Source organism: Drosophila yakuba, chromosome 2R (assembly GCF_016746365.2).
Source record: "Drosophila yakuba strain Tai18E2 chromosome 2R, Prin_Dyak_Tai18E2_2.1, whole genome shotgun sequence".
Lineage (NCBI taxonomy): Eukaryota > Metazoa > Arthropoda > Insecta > Diptera > Drosophilidae > Drosophila > Drosophila yakuba.
Window position 1 is genome coordinate 11,605,260 of NC_052528.2, and position 23,025 is coordinate 11,628,284.

The 23,025-nt window shown below is 44.0% G+C and overlaps 6 protein-coding genes across 6 annotated transcripts; 1 reads left to right on the forward strand and 5 right to left on the reverse strand.

Moving 5' to 3' along the window:
• Nucleotides 1-230: 230 nt before the first annotated feature.
• On the reverse strand, nt 231-5,960 carry LOC6530199 (DNA fragmentation factor subunit alpha). The gene is made up of 4 exons (XM_002091101.3): nt 5,668-5,960; nt 2,220-2,435; nt 1,663-1,934; nt 231-1,603 (listed from the first exon to the last, which is right to left on the reverse strand). The coding sequence occupies exons 1-4, from the start codon at nt 5,710-5,712 to the stop codon at nt 1,243-1,245; spliced, it is 894 nt and encodes a 297-aa protein (XP_002091137.3). The 5' UTR covers nt 5,713-5,960; the 3' UTR covers nt 231-1,242.
• A 1,559-nt stretch (nt 5,961-7,519) lies between these two features.
• LOC6530200 (DNA-directed RNA polymerase III subunit RPC2) lies at nt 7,520-11,518 on the reverse strand. Its single transcript, XM_002091102.3, has 2 exons — nt 10,553-11,518; nt 7,520-10,503 (listed from the first exon to the last, which is right to left on the reverse strand). Exons 1-2 carry the CDS (start codon nt 11,433-11,435, stop codon nt 7,973-7,975), a joined length of 3,414 nt encoding a protein of 1,137 aa, XP_002091138.1. The 5' UTR covers nt 11,436-11,518; the 3' UTR covers nt 7,520-7,972.
• Nucleotides 11,519-11,707: 189 nt separating this feature from the next.
• On the reverse strand, nt 11,708-13,249 carry LOC6530201 (GTP-binding protein 128up). Its single transcript, XM_002091103.3, has 4 exons — nt 13,090-13,249; nt 12,837-12,957; nt 11,943-12,783; nt 11,708-11,883 (listed from the first exon to the last, which is right to left on the reverse strand). The coding sequence occupies exons 1-4, from the start codon at nt 13,129-13,131 to the stop codon at nt 11,781-11,783; spliced, it is 1,107 nt and encodes a 368-aa protein (XP_002091139.1). The 5' UTR covers nt 13,132-13,249; the 3' UTR covers nt 11,708-11,780.
• A 200-nt stretch (nt 13,250-13,449) lies between these two features.
• On the forward strand, nt 13,450-14,871 carry LOC26536250 (the record flags this gene model as incomplete). The annotated part of the gene is made up of 3 exons (XM_015197479.2): nt 13,450-13,888; nt 14,206-14,334; nt 14,393-14,871. Coding segments are annotated over 3 exons (723 nt in total), but the record flags the coding sequence as incomplete, so codon positions are not given.
• LOC6530202 (ADP-ribosylation factor-like protein 6-interacting protein 6) lies at nt 14,517-16,991 on the reverse strand. The gene is made up of 3 exons (XM_002091104.4): nt 16,519-16,991; nt 15,083-15,305; nt 14,517-15,020 (listed from the first exon to the last, which is right to left on the reverse strand). The coding sequence occupies exons 1-3, from the start codon at nt 16,814-16,816 to the stop codon at nt 14,918-14,920; spliced, it is 624 nt and encodes a 207-aa protein (XP_002091140.1). The 5' UTR covers nt 16,817-16,991; the 3' UTR covers nt 14,517-14,917.
• A 503-nt stretch (nt 16,992-17,494) lies between these two features.
• LOC6530203 (sister chromatid cohesion protein PDS5 homolog B) lies at nt 17,495-22,923 on the reverse strand. Its single transcript, XM_002091105.4, has 14 exons — nt 22,667-22,923; nt 22,256-22,358; nt 21,812-22,197; nt 21,541-21,748; nt 21,314-21,482; nt 20,509-21,250; nt 20,187-20,450; nt 20,034-20,127; nt 19,126-19,971; nt 18,924-19,060; nt 18,783-18,862; nt 18,456-18,721; nt 18,092-18,382; nt 17,495-18,028 (listed from the first exon to the last, which is right to left on the reverse strand). The coding sequence occupies exons 2-14, from the start codon at nt 22,334-22,336 to the stop codon at nt 17,936-17,938; spliced, it is 3,657 nt and encodes a 1,218-aa protein (XP_002091141.1). The 5' UTR covers nt 22,337-22,358; nt 22,667-22,923; the 3' UTR covers nt 17,495-17,935.
• Nucleotides 22,924-23,025: the final 102 nt, after the last annotated feature.

Genomic DNA, 23,025 nt, shown 5'->3' on the forward strand with positions numbered 1-23,025 from the left:
GAATGCCGTCGAGTAATGCAATTATATGGCAGCAGCAGCAGGAGCAGCAGTTGCTGGACTCCCACTCTCTCGCTCTCTGGGGAGAAAGAAAGGAAGGAGCGGTGAAGGAACGGAATCTCTCTTTTGCCAGTGAAAGAGCAGGATGCAGTCCTGCTCGCCCATACGCCCTGTTGCACACGCTTTGGCGTTGCGCATACGCCCCGTATGCCACATATACTAGTTCAATCAACTTTAGTTTAATAATCATCTTTTTATTACTTTGCTTTCGTGTATATAGTTTGCCTCGGGGTTTTCACTTGCATTTACTGTATGCGTTTCACTATATTTAATAATTGTTTTCTGTTTGCATTTGGTTTAATATTTCCTTCTCCCTTTCGTTTTCGTTTACGGTTTCCCTTATTGCTTATTTGAATTGTAGACAGTTACCAACTTTGATTGGGCAATTGCAATTTGCGTTATTGTGTTCCTTTATTGTTTAATTAGCTAACAATGTTTGCTGTCGCTTAAATTCATTTGGCTATGGATTCGGGGGCGGGAAGACGGGGATTCTGGGAGGACAGGGCAGCAGCGCTGGAGGCTTCCATCCGATCTGTCCCGAACCGCTCAAACCACGAAAAAACCTATTACACATAAATTCAGTCAGTCTCAATTGGCCTTTAACGAATGACATTCACAATGGCATTGGTCTAAAAACAATTTTTGATGTGCGTTTCCATTCTACCTACTATTCGTAACACAATTTACACGGCAAGCAAATCAACAGTTTCCTGGGACTTCATCCATCCATACAATTTGGGGTTCGCTCTGGTTTTGGGATTCTACCTCAAGTATAATACTTATTTCGCTAACCTTTGATTATTATGCGTGACTCGTGTATATACGGTTAAATACGATTCCGTTGACTGTGATTGCTAAAAGACTCTTCAAATCTGCGTGGGCCGTGACCTCTTGTGTCTGGTGACCCGGTGTTTAAATCTAGTACGTGTATTGTTCGTTAACTTTCATTTGCTCTTAGATACTATGAAGCATTCTCCATGACTTGATTTTGTCTCCGTTTCGTTTTCGCTGATTTCGCTGGTTTCGCAGTGCCTAATTACATGCTACAAATACGATTTATGTTAACCCAATGTTGCAGGACTGATGTCTTCGGTATATCCTCATGGCTCTTGATTTTGATTTGCACACCCAGTTGCTTTAGTCCTCCGTCGGCAGACTTCACCTTAGACTGCCCAGAATGGGCAGTCAGATGTCGCCGTTGGCATTTGGGTTTCTATTTGGATTGGCATTGGCCTCATTGGCCGCCGCTTCGGCAGCGGAGGATCCCATGGCTGCACTGGCTGCGGAGCACGTGGTCGTGGCCTCGCCCACCGTAATCGTTATCGTCGTGTTCTGATTGTCGCACTGCACCACCTCGATGGTGCGGGTGTTGCTTGTCGTTGTGGTGCTCATCTGTCCGCTCTCCGCCTCGTTCAACTGGCGTCCAATCTCCCGGTCAATGGCCTCCGCATCCTCTGGGTAGCGTTCCGAGCAGAAAATGGCACCAGCTTTCAGAAGCTTCAACAGATTTAAGCGATCCTCGGCATTTCGCTTGGCACACAGTGGCCTAAAGGGATAAATCATGCTACTATTATCTGTTCTTTGGGAAACCCATTTCCATCTCACCTTCCCGCATCCTTGAGCTGTTCCATAAACTCCTTTCCCGTGATATCCACCAGCGAGTTGGGATCCATGTTGGAGAGTGAGTCCAGGTCCGCATCGTTCATCACGGACACGTTGCAGAGGTTGTTCTGCAGCTGACCCACCAACTGGCGGATGCGAGCCGACTCCGAGTTGTTGGCATCGGTGGTGTCGCCCTCGCCTCCTCCGTTTAGATCCCCGTTTCCAGTGCCTGCCTCGGTGCCATGTGGAGTGGTTATCGTCACGTAGTGGGTGGGCTATAAACAGAGTGTGGATAGCATTTAATTTAATCTCTCTGGCTTTGGTCCCATGTACATGGAGCTCTTTCATGGCATTCCAGAAATAATGCAATTAGTCATTATGACAGATAAAAGGAGGGATATATAAAATGAGTTATCCAATTAAGTGGTATTCACTTGGAGCAAAGAAAATTACACAATCGCAAATCGAAAATAAAAAAGGATAATTATATTTAAGTGCCTGGGTCCTTTTCAGCTGCCTTGATTAAAGTACTTTATGGTAATACTCCAAGGGCTACTCACATCGATCCAATGTTCTCCGGGGAAGACAGCCACCAGTTCCGTGTTCTCGTCGAGGGTGCGGAAGTACTCCTCGTCGTCGATCTCCGTGCCGTCGGAGTCCAGGTGAATAGTGGGCAGGTGGTCGCACTTCTCGAACTTCTCCGCCACCTTGCTGCGGATCTCCTCCAGACTGGAGGCACAGACAGCCTTCTTAATGTTGCGCGTTACGTCCTTGACCTGCCCGTAAAAAGAGGACAGTGCCGGGAAAAGGGAATAATAACACCATTACACGTTTGCAATTACGGAAACAGAGGCTGTAGCAGTTACATTTGGCCCCGCTCATCAAATGAATAATATATTAATGTCAGATGGGTACCAACTGAGTCCCAATAAAGTATTCACATCGTCGGCGCCCAAAATAAGAAAATGAGAAAAACCCTGAAATGGGAAAAGTTGTAAATTTTCCTCTAGCGGAACCCTTTTTCTTTGGACAATAACGTGAACTGAATGGAGAAACTATGGCAAGTTTCCGCATGATTTATTCATTTTCCTCCCACTTGCACTCAGTTATTTAGTCTGTTTATCCTTTCAACGCAAAGTTTGCTTGCTTTTATAGTTATTTAATTAGCCGCTCTTTAAAAATTCCATTAAAGAAAGAGAACAGATAAACAACAGCGCAAGTGGCTAAATAATAAATAAACAACCGCATGTCGAGACTGATTGTTTTCCATGCCTCGAAAAATCGCAATGAATAAATGAACGCAATATTTGCGAGCACGTCATGTCCTGCTGTCAAATGTCCATTTGCTCTAATTGAGATTTATGGACGGCTTTTCCCCGGGAGGAATGTCACCTTAAAGTGCCTCCCACAGCCCGACTTTGTGCATATTCCAGTTGCGATTCAGTTGCGAGTGCCGAGTTCTATGAGCTCCTACTTTCGCTCGAGATCTCGAACGCAGTTTGACATGCACTCTAGCAGCTGTGGTGCAAATATTTGTCGTTTATCCCCCAGCCCCCGATTCCTTGTCGTAGTGTATCCTTTTAAATTTCTTTTTATTTGACAAGTTATGCATGTCAGCATTCTTCATGCTGCACGCTGCATGCTGCATGCTCCTTCGCGAATGCCATAGGTTGGATCTCTTCGCTGGGTGCAAGGACGAAGGACGAAGCCTTTGGCTCTATTAAACTTGCATGCGATGTTAAATGATGCCTCAGCACTAAGGTTAAACGAAACATAAATTAGACCCGTCCATAAACGAGAGCACGGAGGCGCAAGGAGCCTTTAAAGGAGCAAACGGCACGAGTGCATTCCACCCAGAATTTATAGCCCCGAAACGTCGTGCAACGGCCAACTCCTTGAGGTCCTTCATGAATATTTGAGAGCGCCGTGACTAAATGAAATTGTACTTGAGTTTGCATTTCGAACATTTCATTTACTCGTGCCTGGCTCCTCTATCATCCCAATTCCATTTGCCCAGTCAGCGCGCAGGTCGTCCCTAAATTATCTTATAAATGCTTAAAGCCAGACAACTTTCGTGCTGCGAAGCGCCAAATATTAATCATATCATGAATGGGGCGTGTGGGGCCAGAACTTTGTAACAATGAAAACTTTATCCAACTACGCGGCCATCTGACAAGTGGGAGTCGCGGCAGCTTCGAAAACAAGAGCATAGTTTTTGTTCGGAAACTTGTCAAAAGTTTTAGTTGATCGCATTAGTTGATTTTCCAAGAATTGACGTCGATTTCTCTAGCGGTGGCAATTCAATTATCATTTTATCCAATTAGCCGCAAAATGATACAATGCTTATACCAATTTAAAAAAAAAGATTACTTGAAAGGTCCTTATTAAGTTGGTTTAATAGGAATTACTCAACCTTTTTGTGATGCAATTAAATTATTTACAAAAGAACAAACTTATCCATTATTATCAAATTATTTAAGATATTATATTTCTCCTATTTTTTCTTTATTTTTATCATGTTCCCAACCGACTTTCAACGAAATACAAAATGCAGAAGTTAATTCCATAGAAAATGTAGTGAACAGAAATGGTCTTTTGTTTAACTATACACAGAAAAGTCTTGGCTCACAGTGGTAAGTGAAACGTTGTTTAATAATATTTAAGTATTAAGACTGATAAACTGCTTACTAAAATTTCCAAACTAGCATCACTACCAGTTTAGCTTGACTTATGTGTAAGACTAGATTAAATCAGTAAAGTGTTTTCGAAGATGACCAGTTATTCAAATCGACTTAGGCAGATTGGCCAAGAAGCTTCAAACTGATGGCTTTTAAATCTCAACTAACTCGAGCTGCTCACCCATCAGGACCCGAGGGTCCTGGACCACTCATACATACGATGACCACGTGAACGTGCAACGACCTCCGGCGTCTGGCTCCGTTTAGGACCAGCCGAAGGATACGTGCCAGGGACTCTATCATCTGCATCTAAGTCCAAGATGCGGGCGGATTCCACAAGTCGCTGGATATTTTAATATTTGATGGGCGTAGGCCGCAGATTTCCGAGTCGCTGGGGAAATTAGGCGACAACTTTAAATTGCTTTTGAACTATGCCGTGGCATTATGTAGATTGTTTAATAAATTATTAACAAAATGCCCGGAGAAGCATAAGCGTGGGCGTGAATGTGGGCGTGCCTGTTGGCTAATTACAGCGACATGTCGGGATGAAAAGTTTTCCCTTTTAATGGCACTTTCATGGCTGTCATGGTATTTGACAGCTTTTAAGCCGATTTGCGTTTGGTGGTTTTTGAATTAATTATTTTAATAAGCAGCGGCATTTTAATGGATAAAGTGGAGAGGGAACTCCAACTTCTACAGACTATCTGCAGTAATGTTTTACGAAAGTTGTTTTCCATGTTCCGGTGACAATTTAAATAGCTTTGTGGTTTATGGGGTTCCTTTGAGTTGTACTTTTAGTTGTACTTTTAAGCTTGTACTGCCAGTGGTTTCCTGCAACCTTAAGCACGTTTTTTACATCCCTATAATACTTTAAACAGCTTTCTGCTGTTTAAGCGGCAGATAAACAAATTAAACGGGAAACAAAGGCCCAGCAGTCAAGTAAAACAAATGCCAAAAGCAAACAATTCCCAATACTCGAATGCAAAAGCAAATGTAAAGCAAGGCAATCATGCAAAAAGGACAAAGAAATAAAGTCAAAGTGTTAAAGTGTTGCTGAATTTGCAAAGTCAAATTACTGAGCTTTCGCCACTCTCTTAACTTGAGCTTTCGCTCTTGTTTTTGCTGTTGAGTTCTGAAGTTCAACCCAGTTTCCATAAAAATCCCAAAAAAAAGGAAAAAAAAAGTAGCGAACGCAGCACGCGGCCAACAACAACAAAGGCGAAACAACAACGCCCAAAAATGCGCAAAAAGGCCAGGAAAATAATGCAAGCCTAGAATTCCAATGCTCGTCTGTGGCCTTAAGTGCAATTTTAATTGCAGAGAAACTCACTTTGAAAGGCTTTTTGGAGTCGCCCGAGTTCGCTGCAGTCTCCATGGCTTTGATTGCTTCAACTAACTTATTAATTCACTCTAACTATGCACTTTACAGCCAGGCTTAATTGCTCCACATTAAATGACTTTTCTTTAGATCTGATAACTTTTCAGTTGCTTCTTGCACTTGCACTCGGCGTTCAAACAAACAAACTTGAAATTTCCTTCCACAAGCTGCACTTCAAATGGGAATTAACTATATTTTCTCGGCTCCGCAGCGGAGCTTTCGATGCGATGAGCGCCGGTTTTGAAATGAGCGCGTTCTGCTCAAAAGCACTGCTTTTTATACGCAGAGAGGAGTGCTTTTAAACGAATGTTAAGTTTTTACTTAACGAATGTTAAATGGTGACTGTTAACTGACAGACCCTAATAATATTCGTTTTATGTTCTATTATCATTTATTCTTTTTTAAGATTATAAGTAGTAAAAATTAAAATGATTGTATCAGTTAGTTAGTAATACGTTTAAACAAAGCTATTTTTAAAATACATATCAATTAGCTTATAAGCAAAGTATGAGCAAAAATTTAAGAAAGTAGATTAGAAACTTTGAAAATATTTAAACATAATGCTTACAAACAGAAAAAAAGGTCCTAGGAAACACAAAGAGTTTGCGGGAACAATCCTGGCTAAAAAGTCTAGGTGAGTCCAGCAATCTAATCTGTATTTCAATCGGAAGGCACCTTCGGATTCAATTAATCCATTGGGGAAAGGGCGCATTATCAGCCCAATGATATCCGGTGTTGTCAATCCAGAGTTCCCTTCGCCCGCTTGGAACTCGGCCAAAAGAGCAGTTGGACCGCTTAACTTTCTACTTAAATGACCAACACCCATTTAAATCTATATACATCTATTGCCATGCACACATCAACGAACCGTCCAGATAAGAGGAGCAAAAAGCAAGAAGCAAACTTTTGACAAATGGCCAAAATACATGAAAGGAAAGCCAAAGCCGGAAGGTGCCCCCAGATTGAGTAGAACTCAGTTTATGCACAGCGAAAAGTAACACATTCTACTTGCCTACTTAAGTCCTTAATAAAACGTTTAAAATTGTTATTCAGCTTTGTTCATAGCAAATAATTTATTGCATACTTATCAGCGTCTAATTGGGCTATTCTTATATATTTTTAGCCAATTACTAAGGTATGTGGGTAGAATAGGAAACACCACCAAAGAGTTCATACATTTTAAGGGAAGTTTGCGTTTAGACATATGAATATTCACTTCGTGTACATTAGATTCCTTAGTTTTTCCCCGTGTAAAACGGAACTGAATAGCCCGGATGATAGGTGGATACACAAGTAAGGGGGACCAGAGATGGGGCAGCCTTAAATTGTCATCCTAGTGTGCACCATTGGTTCCTCGGACGCTGATGCTCCTTCTGCTGCTGGCAATGTGCCCCGTTTGCTGTCATTGCACTGCACATAGTAGGAGGAGGACCAGCAGTCGGAGGTGCCGGGTGGTGGCTGCGACTATTTTAAGCGCAGGTCACTCGAAAGGACGCACAAGGACATTGCCTTGTGTGGGTGGCTGTGTCGGCAGCAGTTCGCAGGTCACGTGCATGCACCGCGGTGCATTGACCACGGAGAAGTTGACACATCGGCCGGAATCTGGGTTGAGGCTCCACTTCGAAGCCAGGTGACAGGTAATTGCCTCACGGGGAATCGGGCAATAGGCAATATCCAGGGAAAGCTATAAATCAACGCCTGGCGATATTTGATTGACGATATTGGTTCAACTGAGCCAAAACATAAAATATTGCATTTACAAATTGGATAAAGGATTAAAGGGACAAAGAGCACACAAAGAACATAACGAATACCAAAGAGACATCTTAACAGCTTGCCTGAGTTTATTTGCCTTTTGTCCAGATACAAACGTTTCAAATTGGGCCTACCAAAAACAACAATGACAACTAATTATCCTTTGCGCATTAAAAAAGGATAACAGAAGCGATTTAACACGGCTAAGTCGCCTCCCTGTAAACGAACGGAAAGCTGCTGTGCAAAGGACCTCGTTAAAATTCAAGAGGACTTTCTTGCGCTGACTTCGTTTGAACCTCTTCATTTTGACATTTGCAGCTCGCGGTCACGGGAACTCAATGAATGCTTAGGATTTTTAGCTTTGCCAGCATTTTCACACAAATTTTTGGAAAATATTACTTATTTTTGTTAAGTCTTTTTCTTGTACACCATTCAGCATGTAAGCACATCAAGGATTATTATATGTAACAATTATTTTATTCGGTTTCAGACCATTTCATCGTTAATAGTTTTCTAAAATCATTTTCGGTACCACATTCATGCTGGTCAACTCCTGGAAGAGCAATTTGCAGGCATACGGCATGGATATCTTAGAGACATTGGCCGACGACTGGCAGAAGTGACACCAGGAGCAGTACGCCAGCCTGCCGCAGGTCCTGCAGACATCCACTTCAAAAGCATCCGATGAGATCATCAGGCGCTCCATGATGAGCATACTAGCTCCGTAGGAAATGAGACAATCCCGCTCCATTTCACCCAAACGAAGGCCGCCCTCGCGACTCCGGCCTTGCGTCGGCTGACGGGTAAGCACCGCCTTGGGTCCTCGGGCACGGGCATGCATCTTGTCCTGCACCATGTGCTTCAGCTTTTGGTAGTACACGGGACCCGAGTAGATGTATGCCTCCAGTGGTGTTCCTGTGATGCCGGAGTAGAAAAAGTCCTTGCCCACGTAGTTGAATCCGTGGCGCTCCAACTCCGCCTGAATATCTTCCACCTTGGAGCCCCCGAAGGCAGTTCCATAGTGGAACTTGCCCTCCAGGAGACCAGCCTTTCCGCCGAGCAACTCAAGGGTTTTACCCACTGTCATACGGGAGGGAAATCCGTGGGGGTTCATGATCATATCCGGGCAGATGCCGAAGTCATTAAAGGGCATGTCTTCCTGTTCAACAATTAAACCAGTCACACCTTTCTGACCGTGTCGTGAGCTGAACTTGTCCCCGATCTCGGGAATACGAGTCTGCCGCAGCAGGATCTTGATGAGAAAGTCCTCCTCGGAATTGGCGGAAACCATCACGCGCTCGACGTAACTGGGCTCGGGACCCTTATAACTAATGGGCACTGCGGTGTAGGGAACCTGCGCAGACTGACCCTGCAGCGGATTCATCGATGTTACCGCCGGCATCTCCTTGTTAATCATAATCTGTTTGTTTTGAACCTGCTCGCCTGGAGCCACAATTCCGTCAGTGTCTAAAACGTCGTGCTTGAAGATAACCTTGTTCGTCAGCGCATCTTTCATGGGACCCATAATTCTGTCGAAAGTCTGATTCGCATACCGTTTAACAGTGCACTTTGAGTTTTTGTACACCAGACAGCGTCCATATCCCCGATCTATTGAGGCCTTGTTTAAGATCAGCGCATCTTCGATATCGTAGCCAGAGTAACTCATAACTGCCACAGTGGCATTCTGACCAGCAGGCAGTTTGTCGAAGTTGGTAAGCTCAATAGTCTTGGATTTCACCATAGGAGCATGGGGATACACCAGATTGTACATCAGAGAGTCAATCCTGTTCTTCTGGTTATAGCCAATCATTCCCATCGCCTGCTTACCCATAGCACACTGGTAGGTGTTCCTGGGACTCTGATTGTGATGAGGGTAGGGCACTAAACCAGCACAGACTCCCAGCAATGTGAAGGGCTCGATTTCCAAGTGTGTAGTCCGATCCTCTATTTGGTCCTCGTTCCAGGCGATAAACGAATCGTTCTCCTCGTTGACATCTAAATACTCGATTAGTCCGTCCAATAGGAAGTCGTCAAACTTGCGAATTCCACGGTTTAGCTCGTTCAGGTGATGCTGCTTCACCAACGGTCGACGGTTCTCTACAATTACATAGGGGCGGCACAGACGACCGCCATCCGTGTGGATGTAGATGCATCGCTGGGTGTACGATGTGTGCACAGACACGTAGCTGCCCATCCGACCCTTTCTGCGCATGTAGCGAAGGTTCCGCACCAGGTGCTTGTGGTTCAAGGTGAGGCCCAGAACGTTACCATTGATGAAGACAAGGAATACATTCGGATTATTGATGGGGTTGCCGCTCACTTCTCGTATGTCCTCCACGCCAGCATTGAAAGCCACTATCATAACTGGTCGCTCTTCCACCTCGGTGGTGATGTGCGTCATCAGAGCCAGATTTTTGACCAGACCACAGGCCTCACCTTCTGGAGTGTCCGAGGGGCACAGCATACCCCATTGACTGGGCTGCAGTGATCTTGGCCCGGACACCTTTCGCGTCTTCTCAAACTGCGAGTTCACGCGGGTCATCATTCCCAAGGCTGATATATAACTTAAGCGAGACAGAACCTGCGTTACGCCAGCACGTTCCATCTTAAATCTCTTAATGGTCCAGTTTCCGGAACTGATAGCAGACTCCAGTCCCGCGGTGATTTGTGCTGCCCTCATGTGCTTGACCACATCGAACTGCGCCGCCTTCACCTTGGGTATATTCTTGTCGGCAATAGTCTTAAGCTCCCAGTTCATGCGCTTGAACAGATCCTCGAACATCATGGAGAGCAAGGAACCTGCCAGCTCCAGTCGCTTGTTGCCGTAGTAATCGCGATCATCAAAGAGCGTTTTATCAAGCTCCGCGGCCATCACACGACGCACCATCAAGGACACATAGATGGCTTTCATTTGCAAATTAAAGTTGTCCACGGGCACGTGCGCCAAAATTGTGGTCAACAGCAGCTCACGGGCCTCTTCCGAGGGCGTTTTTGTGGTTGCACTTTGAAATCGCTTGACCACCAACTTGGAGCCTAGAAAAGAAGAGACTTAGAGCAGGCTTCACGTAGAGTAAAAACTTACCCATGTACTCCAAAGCCCTTTGCTGTGTGAAAACCTTCAGGTTGTAGGCGTCTAGAAGAGAGGCACCGAATCTATTCTGCGATTTGCTGTCTATGCCAATAAGCGATTGAATTTCCTGATCGGAGACTACGCCAAGAGCTTTAAAGATCACCACAATGGGTATGTCGTCCGTCATCGAGTTGTGCTTGAGGTAGTACTTTCCATGCTTGCTCAGCACCAAAGTACGCGACTTTTTTTCGTGTGTGGAGGAGGTAACCTGGCATTGCACGACACCGTTGAAGTCCTCGGTGAGCATCTTGTTCCATGACAGCTGCTCCTGGATAAGAATAACCTTCTCCTGGCCACGCACCACAAAGTAGCCGCCAGGATCGAGTGGACACTCATTCAGTTTGGACAGCTCGAACTCCGACTTGCCGGTAAGGGCGCAATTGGAGCAGCGGAGCATGAGGGGCATCCTACCGATTAGCAAATTATTCCGCTTGATCCGCTGGGTGCCCCTTGTGTACTCAATGTCCACGGTAATGGGGGCGGAGTACGTGGTGTCCCTTAGGCGGCATTCGTGCGGCGTAGTCGCCTTGGTGATGTTGAAGCCTTCGTCGATGTCCGGCTTGCCCACGCGCACATCCAAGTACTTTAGGTAAAACAGAGGATCCGCTCCACTGGTCACCAGCTCGTTGGCCTTCACAATCTTTTTTATGTCCACGTTGATGAAGTGATTGAATGAATCAATGTGCTGCTTCACTAATCCTTTTACTTGCAAGAATGCCGGCACCAATTTCCACTTCTCCGTCAGTGGCTTTATGGGCACCGACCAGTCCTTGCTGTCGCCGGGATCCCAGGTGGTGGCCTCCACGTTGTGATCGCCCATCTTCAGCTCCACCATTTCGCGTTAATAATTTTAATATAATTGTCAACAAAACAGCGTGCTATAAGTTTCTTCGATATGGGTCTCCTTTAGCTATCGGGTATCGATATACTTGGGCAAGTGCTGGTAAAGTTATTCTGATAGAGTTGGCAGCTCAATAATTCCCGCCAAATCTAAATCTAGCTATAATTTAATTCAATTTACTCTGTGCGCGCCAATTGAAAGCTTTGATAAAAAGTAAAATGACGGGAAGTTTTTTAGACTACAGTCATCTTAAATCCACACACACATAAAGCACATTCGTTTTTTATTTTCGAATAAAAAATGCCATCAAATAATCAAAGTGTATTCGTTGCACAGAGTCTAAACCTTCTTCACAATCTGGACCACATCCTCGTCGTTGAGAACGTGTTCGATGCCCACCTTCTGCGGCTGATGCTTCACAGATGAGCCCCAAACCAGCGCACTAAGGAGGACATAATTGTTAATGACCAAGGAAACAAAGGGGATCTTAATCGCACTTACTATTTAAACTCCTTGGCAATGGAGCGATGCAGCTTGTTGCAGAAATCCTCAATGCTGGTGCGCTCGTTGTGGAGCACCACGGGCGAGTTGTAGTCGGGCAGCTGGCCCTTGGGCTTGGTGTAGATGCGCTGTAGCCGCAGGTACTCCCACATCAGCTCCAGCAGATCGTCGAAGTTCCAGTGATGATGGGCCGAAATGGGCACGCAATGCGGGATCTTGTAGATGACGTCCAGTTCCTCGATGGAGATCTGATCGATCTTGTTCAGCAGATAGATGCAGGGTATGTAGATGCGGTTGCCCTCAATAACGTCGATCAGATCGTCACTAGTGGCGTCGTATCTTAGGGTGATGTCCGCATTGTGGATCTTGTACTCGGATAGAATGGTCTTCACCAGATCCGTGTCCAACTCAGACTGCGGAACCATGCTGTTCAGATTGATGCCACCCTTGTCCTTCCGCTTGTAGTAGATATTTGGTGGTTTCTTGTTAAGACGGATGCCGAAGCCCTCCAATTCATGCTCCAGGAGTTTCTTGTGGCCAAGCGGTTTCAGGCAATCCAGCACCATGAAAATGAGGTTACAGGTGCGAGCAACAGCTATCACCTGACGACCTCGACCCTTGCCATCCTTGGCGCCCTCAATGATACCGGGCAGATCCAGCAGCTGGATCTTGGCGCCCTTGTACTTGATGCATCCTGGTACAGTGGTCAACGTTGTGAATTCGTAGGCCGCCACCTCGGAGTAAACGCCAGCCAAGTTTGAGAGCAGTGTGGATTTACCTACAGAAGGAAATCCGACAAATCCCACACGGGCATCTCCCGTCTTGGCCACCTCGAAGCCAGCTGCAAATGCATAATGATTAGTAATTGTGTGAATGGTATACCCAAGAACTCACCTTCGCCGGTTCCGCCGCCACCTCCTTTGGGGGAAATCAGCTCGCGCCGCAGCTTGGCCAGCTTCGCCTTCAGCAGACCCAAATGCGCCGAGGTGGCCTTGTTCTTCTGGGTTCGGGCCATCTACGATGCCATTAAGGAAGTGGTCCAATAACCCGGTGGAATAGAAGGAATCCCGGGGGGAATCCGCGGGGTAAATGGATGCGAGACAGGTTAGTTTCTGTAAGATCGGCAGGTGCTCCGAGTTGCACTCACCTCCGACTCGATGGCCGAGATTTTCTCCAAAATTGTGCTCATGGCTGGCTGGCAGTTAAACGCGGTTCACAGAAAACCCCAGTTATCAACAAATATGCATGTAAAAATAAAAAATATAAAACTCTCGCGTGGACAGTTGGAGGAGCAATCGATATGTAGTCGATACAATCGATTTTTCCAGCAATGTGGCAACATCATGGTTGGTTCAATACGTTAGCCAGCACTTAAAAAATATAATAGTATTCCTTCAAAAAATGTAAATGGTCAGTCTGATTGGAATTTAGCCGTTACAATTTGATTTCTATAAGAATGTTCGCGAAATGTTAAGTCCAGCCTTTAAATACTCAGAAATAATCAAAACTAACAAAAATTAAAACATTTTCAGTTAAGCCCAGCACCCCTCTGGGTAACAGCCAAGCCCAATTTAAGAGCCAACTGGCAAAAAACGCCTCTCAACTGAATCGCAGTTTTCCAACAGCCGAAAATTCGCGCAAAAAGAGCAGCCAATTGCGGCAAACTAAATTGGCTGTGTGTCGTAAGGATAATAAACTGAAGTACGAAGGTTTCGTTGAGCAAGCTGCGGAGATTCGGCCCAAAAAAGAATTTGTCTACGTTCCAACACCGAATAACCTGGAAAAATCCAGTTGCAAGGTCTCAGTAAAAAAGGAAGCGCCAGGGTTACCAAGCTCCCCGATGTTAAAACCCGGCCGAAACTTAATTAGTTTAATCGGCCGCGTGGATTTCTGTCTTAAAACCCACAAAATGTATCCGGATATTAACGCTATTTGGAATGTTTATGGTGGGTCTAAACACTATCTTCTTTATGCTTAAAATGAAAAAGCTCTCATTGTTAAACGAACAATTTTACGAAAATTATTATAAAGATTTTCTTGTTTTAGGCATTTACTTTAATTTGAATAATACTTGTAAGATTTTAAGCCTTTGAAGAAACTTCTTTCTTAAAACTGGATTTTTTAAACGAAATTTGATCGTAATTTAAATTTAAATCAGAAAGGGTTTACCGTTTCTAAAAAACAAAACTTTCTGAATTACTATATATGTATTGCTGAAACACTTTTAATTAGCCAAGTTAAATTATTAATCCTAACTTTTCAGGACAATTGCTACGGATCATTGTGGGAAAACGTGGAGAGCACACACTGCTCGTGCGAAACAAAGATTCGGGGCCTGTCCTTCAGGGAATTTACTACGATTTCGAAGGCGATATGAGTACTTGGAGCCCAGGTAAAATGTAGCGAACTAATAACTGATAATACTAAAGCAAACTTTGATATTTTAAAAGGATGCTTTGTCCATCTCGTGGGCCAATTTATTGGCGAAAATCGCTTAAAGACATTTAAGATATCCCAGGTAAGCGACATTGACTGGCAACAGCAATTTATGCGCATTGAAAATGTGACAACGTATATTCTAATGCAAAACACTGTGCACAAGTAATTTATTTTTTAAGGATATGGATATATATAATATACAGTTTTCTTGAGATTTTTAGGCCAGACGATAGTGTACTTTTCATTAGGTACATATATGCTAGCCTAAGCTTTTCGATCGTGGCCTCTAATCAACAGTGAAATGTTTCATTTTGTACTTTTGTAGTTTATAAATCATGAATAATTTATGCATTTTGTAAGTAACTTATAATTGATATACCTAGGAACTAAGTTAGCTTCAAAATGCCCCCTGACGTTTCTCTCCAGGAGCATTGCACAGTTACAAGGACTACAATAAATACAAATTCCAAAGTAGGCGTATAAACTCTAATACTGGTGAACTTATTTAACTAATTGGAAGGAAATGGTTTTCAGTTCTACGAGTACAAATCAAAGTACATGAAGACCGTGACGAGAAATCCACAGAGCAGGGCGCACAAGTAGCCCAAGTGCAGCGAGGCGGTCTTCTCCTCGCGGAAACTGCAAAATTGAAGAATCCATGTTAATAATGGATAATTAAAGGTGATTCCCCCAGAGCTTACCGTTTCTTGGAACGCGGTGTAAAGGGCGAGGGCGGGTTGACGCCGGGCACCGCGCTGTCCAAGTACACGATTCCATACGCGAAAGCGGCCACGAGAAGGCCACACAGCAGGGGACTCAGCCTGGAGCCCAGCTGGTGCCTGGTGGCCCACACCAAGGTCTCGTTCCACCCACTCTGCACCTGGTGGCTCAACACCTGGATGGAATCGCCCGTGATATATGGCACTGCAAAGAGAACGCACAAAACTCGTTAGTATCTCAGTTTGAGTGTCGTTCTATTGATTTCAGTGTTATCAGTCTTGGCATGATAAACACGTCAAAATGCTGGGTTTACAAATAGGGTGCTTCGAATTTATTAGCCAGAAATGTACTCTATTTGGAAATGAAAGAAATTTGCCGATTGCACAGTAGAAGTGAGCCAAAAAGAACATTAAAATGTAGAGAAACCCATACGTTAAACTATAAATACCAAGGTGGCGCTTTTTATAGACTTGGATTGCTCTTAACGTTTGGAAATAAATATTCGTTTCGTTTTCGACAATGCATTAAATTCGTGTTTCACTTATTTAAATTTATATTTTGAGACAATGTTTGAAATTTGAAAAGTATTTAAAAATTGATTGTTAAGTGAACATATTTGGTATGAAAATTTACCACACTTATAAAAAATTAAAATATTAATATTCGGCTACATTGATTAAAATGTTATATTTTGTCTTCACTTTTATTAAATCTTGCGGTTAAGCCAAAAATTGTTTTTTGACCCTGGGAACAATCTGGGTAAATTAAGTTTAATGTCAATTGCAGCAATGTGGCTGTTAAATGCATATCTAGTTTTTTTATTTACCCCATTTATGATTGAAAGCTTGTTAAATTTGTTCTTACTTTTTTGGAGCCACCCTAATGCAAAATCTGCGGCAAATTGCTAAATCGTCAGTGTATAATTCGTTATTTTCCTGGGCTTTCTAGCGGTACCTCCCAAGGTATCTATGTACATATGTATGTACATATGTGTCATGACGAAAACGTAGTGCTAAATACCGTTAAGCTCAGCGTAGACGAATAACTAATAGCCGCTGGGCTAACAATTAACTAACTAATGACGTTCCGCCATAGAGATGAAGCAACTTATCACTCAACGATATTTCTAACGCTTTAAATACGCTTGTATGCAAATGAGAAGGCTAATGCGCATCAAACAGTTTGCCTTCCTTATATAGACGTTTCTCGCTGTTTGGAGGGTTTATGCAGGGGGAACAAACACCACCGCTATGAGATCACACGAACTTCAACTATTTTTAAACGCGAAAATATAAACAAAGCGAGCAAAGACGACGCAACCGACAATTTCAACCTTGGATTTCCACCCCCGCCACCTCCGGCGAGGGAATATTCAAATAAATAGAAATCCAATAAGCCACAATCTTGGCACACTTACTGGTTAGGATGACGCTTTTGTAGCCAATGATAAGAATCCCAAAGAGAAGGGCCACCTTTTTGACCAGCGGATCGAGGGCTGTTACCACGCCCACTCGCCCCTTTTCCGTGGGTTCAGCTACGCCCACGTAGTGCTCAAGTTTCGGATGAGAGGTCTTCGGCGTGGAGGTGTATTGCGGTCCGTTCGGTTGCCCGATTTTTTTACTTCTGACTGCCGTCGAGAAAATCCCATTGCTTTTGTATTTCTCATGCTGGCGAAGCGTGACGTCACAGCCGACGTCGGTTGGTTCAACCTGCATTTTGATGTTTTGCCGGCGCAAGCTTTGTTTGGAACTGGATTCCGGTGTTCGAACTGCGCCCCAAAGCACCTATCAGTGCGTATGAAACACGACAATTGTTTGGTTTATGTCACAATAGCACAAAAACAACAATAAAAACGTCACACCCCCGAAAAGAAAAACAACGCAGATAATGCAATTGGAACTAGTGGTGGGACAATTGATGTTGCACCCTGAACTATCGACAGCCTTTTATCGATAGTTCATTGGCTATCAGAATTCATTTGATTTAACCCTTATATTATCCACTTTAAAATTGAAGACATATTTTATATTAAATTTTCAGATCATCCGATAAAAATTACCGAATTGAAATAATTTAAACTAAAAAAATACTGAAACCCATTTTCGTTTTCCATTTTAACATTTAAATAATAATCATATTTTTATTTGTAATTGAAAAACCATAAAAATAGTTTAATGTACATGTTTTATGGTTTAATGTGTGTATTCAATATATTTTTATCTTTGTTGTTTTCTTTTCAATTCTTACGTTCTTAGGGTTTCTGTTTGAATGCATTTTTAATGCATACTTGTTGAATCTAACGAGATAATTGTATGTATTATGATGATGTTACATTAACTAAAAATTAACTGCGATCATAGAAAAGTTAATTTTAATTACTTAATAAGGCTCTGTTTACGTTTTCATTACTTTACGTCGTACTTTAACTTATGCGCGATATACTTTCCTTTTTTATTCGATATACAGTAGTCTAAAAATAAAAGTAAAATCAATAAATCAAACACTATAAAAGAACAGGATAAAACATTTTAAATGATAAATAATTACTTTTACAGAGGTGCGGTTAACAGATTTTTCGACACATTTTTTGATGTTTGTGTTTTTGGTGTATCTCACAAAATTGGTATTGTACATACTGAATGCGAAACCGAACAATCCGAGTTCTTGGGGTTTAGATGTGAGCTGCATGGTGTGGATAAAGGTAGTGTCGGTTTAACAACTATTGTGGTCTTTCCTACGTCTTAAATATTTAGTTAACTTAGGCGCCTAGACTAAACATAACTAAACTAACAAGTATGCGCTCTTTCCACCTGCAATCTGCGCCATCCCAGATCCTATGATTTGGCTGAAGCGGCTCCTGCGCGCGTTCGTTTGGCCATGGGCTCCGTAGTGTCAGCCGCTCGTATGTTGTCAAACAGATTGTTCTCCTGAAATTAATTTTGTTAAAGGAATTAGATTTATATTTTGTATTTTCCAAACACCTTACTAACCTGCGGATTCTCATCATCCATGATTGACTGTTCCGCCGGTCTCTTTGGAGCCACTGCTGCTCGCGACGCTGTCATTGCTGTTGTCGCAGCTTTGCTCGTAGATTTGACTCCCAACGTATACACGTCCAGCGGTATATAGACGTCATTGTTTTGGAAATTCGCAACGGCAGGCTGTTTATAATACATTTCTGGCAAAGCCAGAGGCATGGAGAAGGTGCTAGTGTTGGCATCAAATGGAGTGAATTTGGAGTCGATAATGTACATGGCAAGATCGCAGAGCGCCCACATTTTCTGATAAGCGAAATAAAAAAATAATATATATATATAAGAACAGGGCACCTAGGAATATAATAAAGTTACATACATAGTTGTCGCGCTTGTCCGAGCCCAGACTGAACTCGCGATGCTTTATCAGCTGCAGCAGCTGCTTGTAGAAGCTGTGGACAAACGTTTCGCGTTTGGCCATCAGCGGCTCCAGAATGAAACGCAGGCATTTCTCCATTTTGCGCAGCTGTACGTAGTCCTCATGATTCGTGAAGCGGGGATCGTGTACCAGCACGGGAATGGCAAAAGCCAGCATATAGTCAGGTAGTATGTGTAATGATTGTGACTCTGTTGAGCTGTCGGGAGCTGGAAATTTATGGTTAGATGGTTAAAGTAGACAATGAAATTCCAAAAGTAAAACACCTACATGTCATAGCCACAGTCTTCAGATATTCCCGCCGTTTGTTTACATCTGTTTCTGCATAGTGACGCACAAGGTCTTGCAGTCTGTTAAAAATAATTATCAATACTTTTACAAACGGATCCGATGGTTGCTTGAAATACTTACTTTCTGTCAGTCTCTAGACCTGCCAGCACATACAAGCCCATAAAGTCCAGCGGCAAACAGTTTCTGGGCAAACTTCTGCCCAATCCTTTGTGTAGCTTGCGAGCAAAGATTTCCCGAACTTCTGGGACCGGATCAGCCTACGGGAACACCAAGATAGATATTAAGACTAATTTCTAAGCACGAGAAGGATTGGTCTACTCACCATCAGTTGGGAAAGCTGCAAATACTGCTCAGCACTGTACTGATCACCTACGCCCTTTTGCTCGCATACCTTGAGCATGGCGCAGGCTGCCCCGAGGCGCAGCCAGGATTTCTCGGCACCGCAAAGACGGTTCTGGCCAAGCAGATCGCCACGCTGGTTAACGAACGCCGCTAGCATTCGGAATGTTTTCTGAGCAGCGTGTTCGTCGGTACGCAGCCCCAAAAGCCACCGGGCCATAGCCTTCAGCGCATCCAGCTTACATAGAGTGTCCGGTGGTAGTTTCTCTTGGGCACACCAGTCGCTGTCCTCAGGCAGTTCGTAGTCCCGCTGCGCCGGAACTTCCTGGATAAGCAGTTCTTTGACAATGCGTCGCGCAACCATGTTCTTAATGGGCGTTAGGAAGGCCTGTGGCATATTGTAGGCAATGTGACCCAAGGTCACAATCTTGGTGCGCTGATGCTCACAGTTTGGTGTCAGTTTTAGACGAAGCGTTTCGATGATCTCGTTGAATATGGGATGCACTGTTTGGGTAGTTGTGGACGCACTTCCGGCTCCACTTGTTGTTCCATCAGTTGCAGCCGACGACTGGCTATTCACGAAAATACATCGCACTGCGTGCTTTGCTTGCTTGGGGGTTCCAATGAGAGCGAAGTCCTTGCACACCGGAGCCAGCTCGTCGAGAATAGCCGGTGTAGGGTCGTCAACAAGTGGCTGATAGCGCCCCAGATGAGTTAGTGTCTTTAGCACCAGTGGTGCAACATAATCTTGCTCGTAACTTAGCAGGGAAATTAAATGACGCAGCGAGGTATCGGTGAAGAAGTGGGCGGAGAAGACGTATGAAAGCATCTGCAAGTATAAAGCAATCATGTGGATTTATTTATCATAACTTCAATCATATGTACACTCACGGCTAACAACTTGAGTCCGCGCTCTCCCGCTTCCTGCGCCGAAATTCCGATCTCTTCACACATGGACCCTTTCTCAATGCATTGTTCAATGAGGCTAAACAAATAGATTAACCATTGAACTCTGGGAATAAAGGGCGCTTGCAAGCGGTTTACCTAATAAGTACGCCAATGGATTCCTTGTCTACCATGACTGATGCCACGCGCTCAATTAACATCTTAACGGTGTTGTAATACAGATTCGATTGGACGTGGACGCCAAGCTTTTTCAGAAGAACTCCCATCGTGTCAGCACACTCCCGGCAGCTTACATCGCGCTTTAGGACAATGTTAATGCAGCGTAGGAGCTGAGCATCCTTTCGCAGGTTGTTGCTGAACTGGGTTAGGTACTCCGCCGCTTTCAGAGGATCTGGAAGCAGTCTGGAAAGACACATTACTGGTTACAATTTCTTATATAAAAACAAAAAAATACACCTACTTGGCGATGTTGGCCTGTTTGGCGCTGAGCTGGGTAAGCACGCGCGGCGTGAACTCCTTAGAATGGTGAAGCTTAATCCAATCACTGACTGTATTGCGTGTCTTCATTTGATTTTTCTGAAGCTCGACGAAGGCCTTGGTGGCGTTGGCGTCGAGATCACCAAGCAGATGATATAGCTTCTTCATGCGCTCTTCCGGAGCTAGTTTATAGGGCACCAGGCAGGTGATAAGTAGACGTTCCACAAGCAGGCGGTCTTCCAAGCCCACTTTGTAGTATCCGTGCAGTATCTTGTTCTTAATCCAGTCAACCCTGACCTTAAGGCCAGTGCTTAGATCGTTGGGTTCGCAAATTGCGCGCTTGTAGATGTAGGCCAGACCATTCATCGCATCCCTGCGAATTTTGTACTTCTTATCTAGCGTCCGCTCGCGCACAATTTCTAGTAGATCGGGCGCTTCGAGAACGAGGGTGAAGTCGCGCTTAGCAGTTTCCACAATAGCCATTACCACTTCGTGGCGCACCACTTCGTCCAGATCGTGATTTCTAAGCCGCAGTTTGTCGGTGATATCGGTCTGAAGACTTGGGTGATTGAGCAGGAAGTGCATGGACGACTGAACACACTTGATGCGAACTGGTTCGGTTATGTCACAGAAGCGCCCAAAGAAGATTTTTAACAGGTTTGGGTACTTTTTTGCTAGTTGCGAATCCTTTTCGGAGAACATACGAGACAGGAGAGTGGTGGCCTCTGTAGCAGCGAAAATAGGTTTATCAATATGCAAATAAAGGTAGGTGTTAATAAATTACTCACTTAGCCTCTCAGCATCGTCTGTGGACAGCAGTTTGTTCTCCAGTTGCGGCAGCACTGAACACAGCAAGTCTGCATTGATGCGGTTAAGCTCATAAATGATATCATAGATTTTATTTGTAATGGACAGTTTTGTGTTTGGCTTATCCATGACCAGAGCACGGTTAAAGAACTGTAAATCAGAGATTAGCTTGAATAACATGGAGCATTAAAGATAAACGAAATATTACCATTTTGATGGTAGACTCAAGAGCATCGCCCGTTTTAGTGAGCAGTTGTTCTGTTAGTTGGCAGGCAAACTTGTTGTTCGATTTATACGGCTCTACAATGTTAATCAGAATGAGATCCAACAATTCCACCGACAGATTATCGGCTTCTGTGATCAAAGGGCTTAGCACATCTAGGAAAAAATTAGTAACCTTGACACTGTGCTGGTCACTGAAAAATTATATAACCTGTGAGTATATAGAGTTCCAAGGATAAAGGAAGAGTTTGACTTACTTAACAATCTTGAATATGGTACTAAAAAGGTCTTGGAAGATGTCCTGGCAGTCCTCCAGTTCGAAGCACATATTAAAAGACTTGACAAAAGCAAGATTCTCCAGCAGATAGAAGTAACGCTTAAAAGAGGGATCGCGCGGATCCTTTAGACCGTGCAGTTGCTTGATAAAAAACTTAAATATAGTTTTGATTTGATCTTGCTCCTTGTAGGGTGCTTCGGGCGCATAAACCCGCAGGACATCCGCTACACAGCATGCGATTAAGAGCTGGACATCACGGGAAGAATGTTGTATAAAGAAGTCGTCCAGCAGATGGAGAGCCAATGGTATGTATTGCTGGTAGAGATTGTCGTCCTGGTCCATGGTCTGCAGGACATTGGCGAGGGTCTGTAAAACATAATTATTCTCAGTAAAAAGTTTTGTTAAGGGAACCAGCAGGACTTACCTTGAGGCGCCTTATCAGCTCGTCTGTGCCCAAATCCTCGACCAGCGGCCGGCATCCGGTGGGGTACACTATGTCCGCCATCCTCACCACCAATGGGAGCTACCTGCAAGTCAGGATTTCAAGGATTCAGTTGCAGGTGCAACAATTCCGCGCGACATCAACAACAACGTAAGCGACCCTCAAAATAACATTGAAAAAGTGGAGGAGGGTGGCATCACGCACACACGAGCACGAAGCCCCACACACGCACGCACACACAGTGGCACCAGCACACGCACACACAATGGCCAATATTGTTTGCTTATTTCTATTTCGCAAACAACAGCGCCCAAAATGTAGTACCCTACCACCTGCAGTTACCCAATGTTTTATGCTAAACGGCGGCGCAGTTTTTGGCACTTGCAATCTTACTTTTCACAACGGGCAGGAAGCGGCACAATTTTTTTGCAATTTTGCGAGCCCCTGCTTTTGATGACCGCTAAGTGCGCGCCTCCTACGAATCACTGCACTCTGGATGGGATTGTTCCTGTCCAGCTATTTACACATGTTCGGTTATAAAAATCTTTTGCGGCGCGTATGTTGTTAAAAATAAGCAAAAACCGAAGAGCATTTAGTTGGAGTGGCACGCCATTAATCCACGCACGAAGCGTTGCCAGAGGTTGTGGGTAAGTGTGACCAGGTTCTACACCGATTATTACTTGATTGCATTTCAGCTGATTTGCCGTGACGTGTTGTTGGGTCTAGTGATGAGAGCGAAAGTAGTCGTGTCA

Bases quoted from the DNA above. Each gene is read 5' to 3' on its own strand.
- LOC6530200 (XM_002091102.3), bottom strand. From the start codon at position 11,435: ATGGTGGAGCTGAAGATGGGCGATCACAACGTGGAGGCCACCACCTGG. The intron at 10,504-10,552 runs GTAAGTTTTTAC...CTTCTTTTCTAG, and splicing joins AAGGGCTTTGGAGTACATGG to GCTCCAAGTTGGTGGTCAAG.
- LOC6530202 (XM_002091104.4), bottom strand. From the start codon at position 16,816: ATGCAGGTTGAACCAACCGACGTCGGCTGTGACGTCACGCTTCGCCAG. The intron at 15,306-16,518 runs GTAAGTGTGCCA...TTCTCTTTGCAG, and splicing joins CAAAAGCGTCATCCTAACCA to TGCCATATATCACGGGCGAT. The intron at 15,021-15,082 runs GTAAGCTCTGGG...TCAATTTTGCAG, and splicing joins ACACCGCGTTCCAAGAAACG to TTTCCGCGAGGAGAAGACCG.
- LOC6530201 (XM_002091103.3), bottom strand. From the start codon at position 13,131: ATGAGCACAATTTTGGAGAAAATCTCGGCCATCGAGTCGGAG. The intron at 12,784-12,836 runs GTGAGTTCTTGG...ATGCATTTGCAG, and splicing joins TGGCGGCGGAACCGGCGAAG to CTGGCTTCGAGGTGGCCAAG. The intron at 11,884-11,942 runs GTAAGTGCGATT...TGTCCTCCTTAG, and splicing joins ATTGCCAAGGAGTTTAAATA to TGCGCTGGTTTGGGGCTCAT.
- LOC6530199 (XM_002091101.3), bottom strand. From the start codon at position 5,712: ATGGAGACTGCAGCGAACTCGGGCGACTCCAAAAAGCCTTTCAAA. The intron at 2,436-5,667 runs GTGAGTTTCTCT...TTTTACGGGCAG, and splicing joins ACTCCAAAAAGCCTTTCAAA to GTCAAGGACGTAACGCGCAA. The intron at 1,935-2,219 runs GTGAGTAGCCCT...CTCTGTTTATAG, and splicing joins CCGGAGAACATTGGATCGAT to CCCACCCACTACGTGACGAT.
- LOC6530203 (XM_002091105.4), bottom strand. From the start codon at position 22,336: ATGGCGGACATAGTGTACCCCACCGGATGCCGGCCGCTGGTCGAGGAT. The intron at 19,061-19,125 runs GTGAGTAGACCA...GTGTTCCCGTAG, and splicing joins TGCAGCTTTCCCAACTGATG to GCTGATCCGGTCCCAGAAGT. The intron at 18,863-18,923 runs GTAAGTATTTCA...TATTTTTAACAG, and splicing joins GGTCTAGAGACTGACAGAAA to ACTGCAAGACCTTGTGCGTC.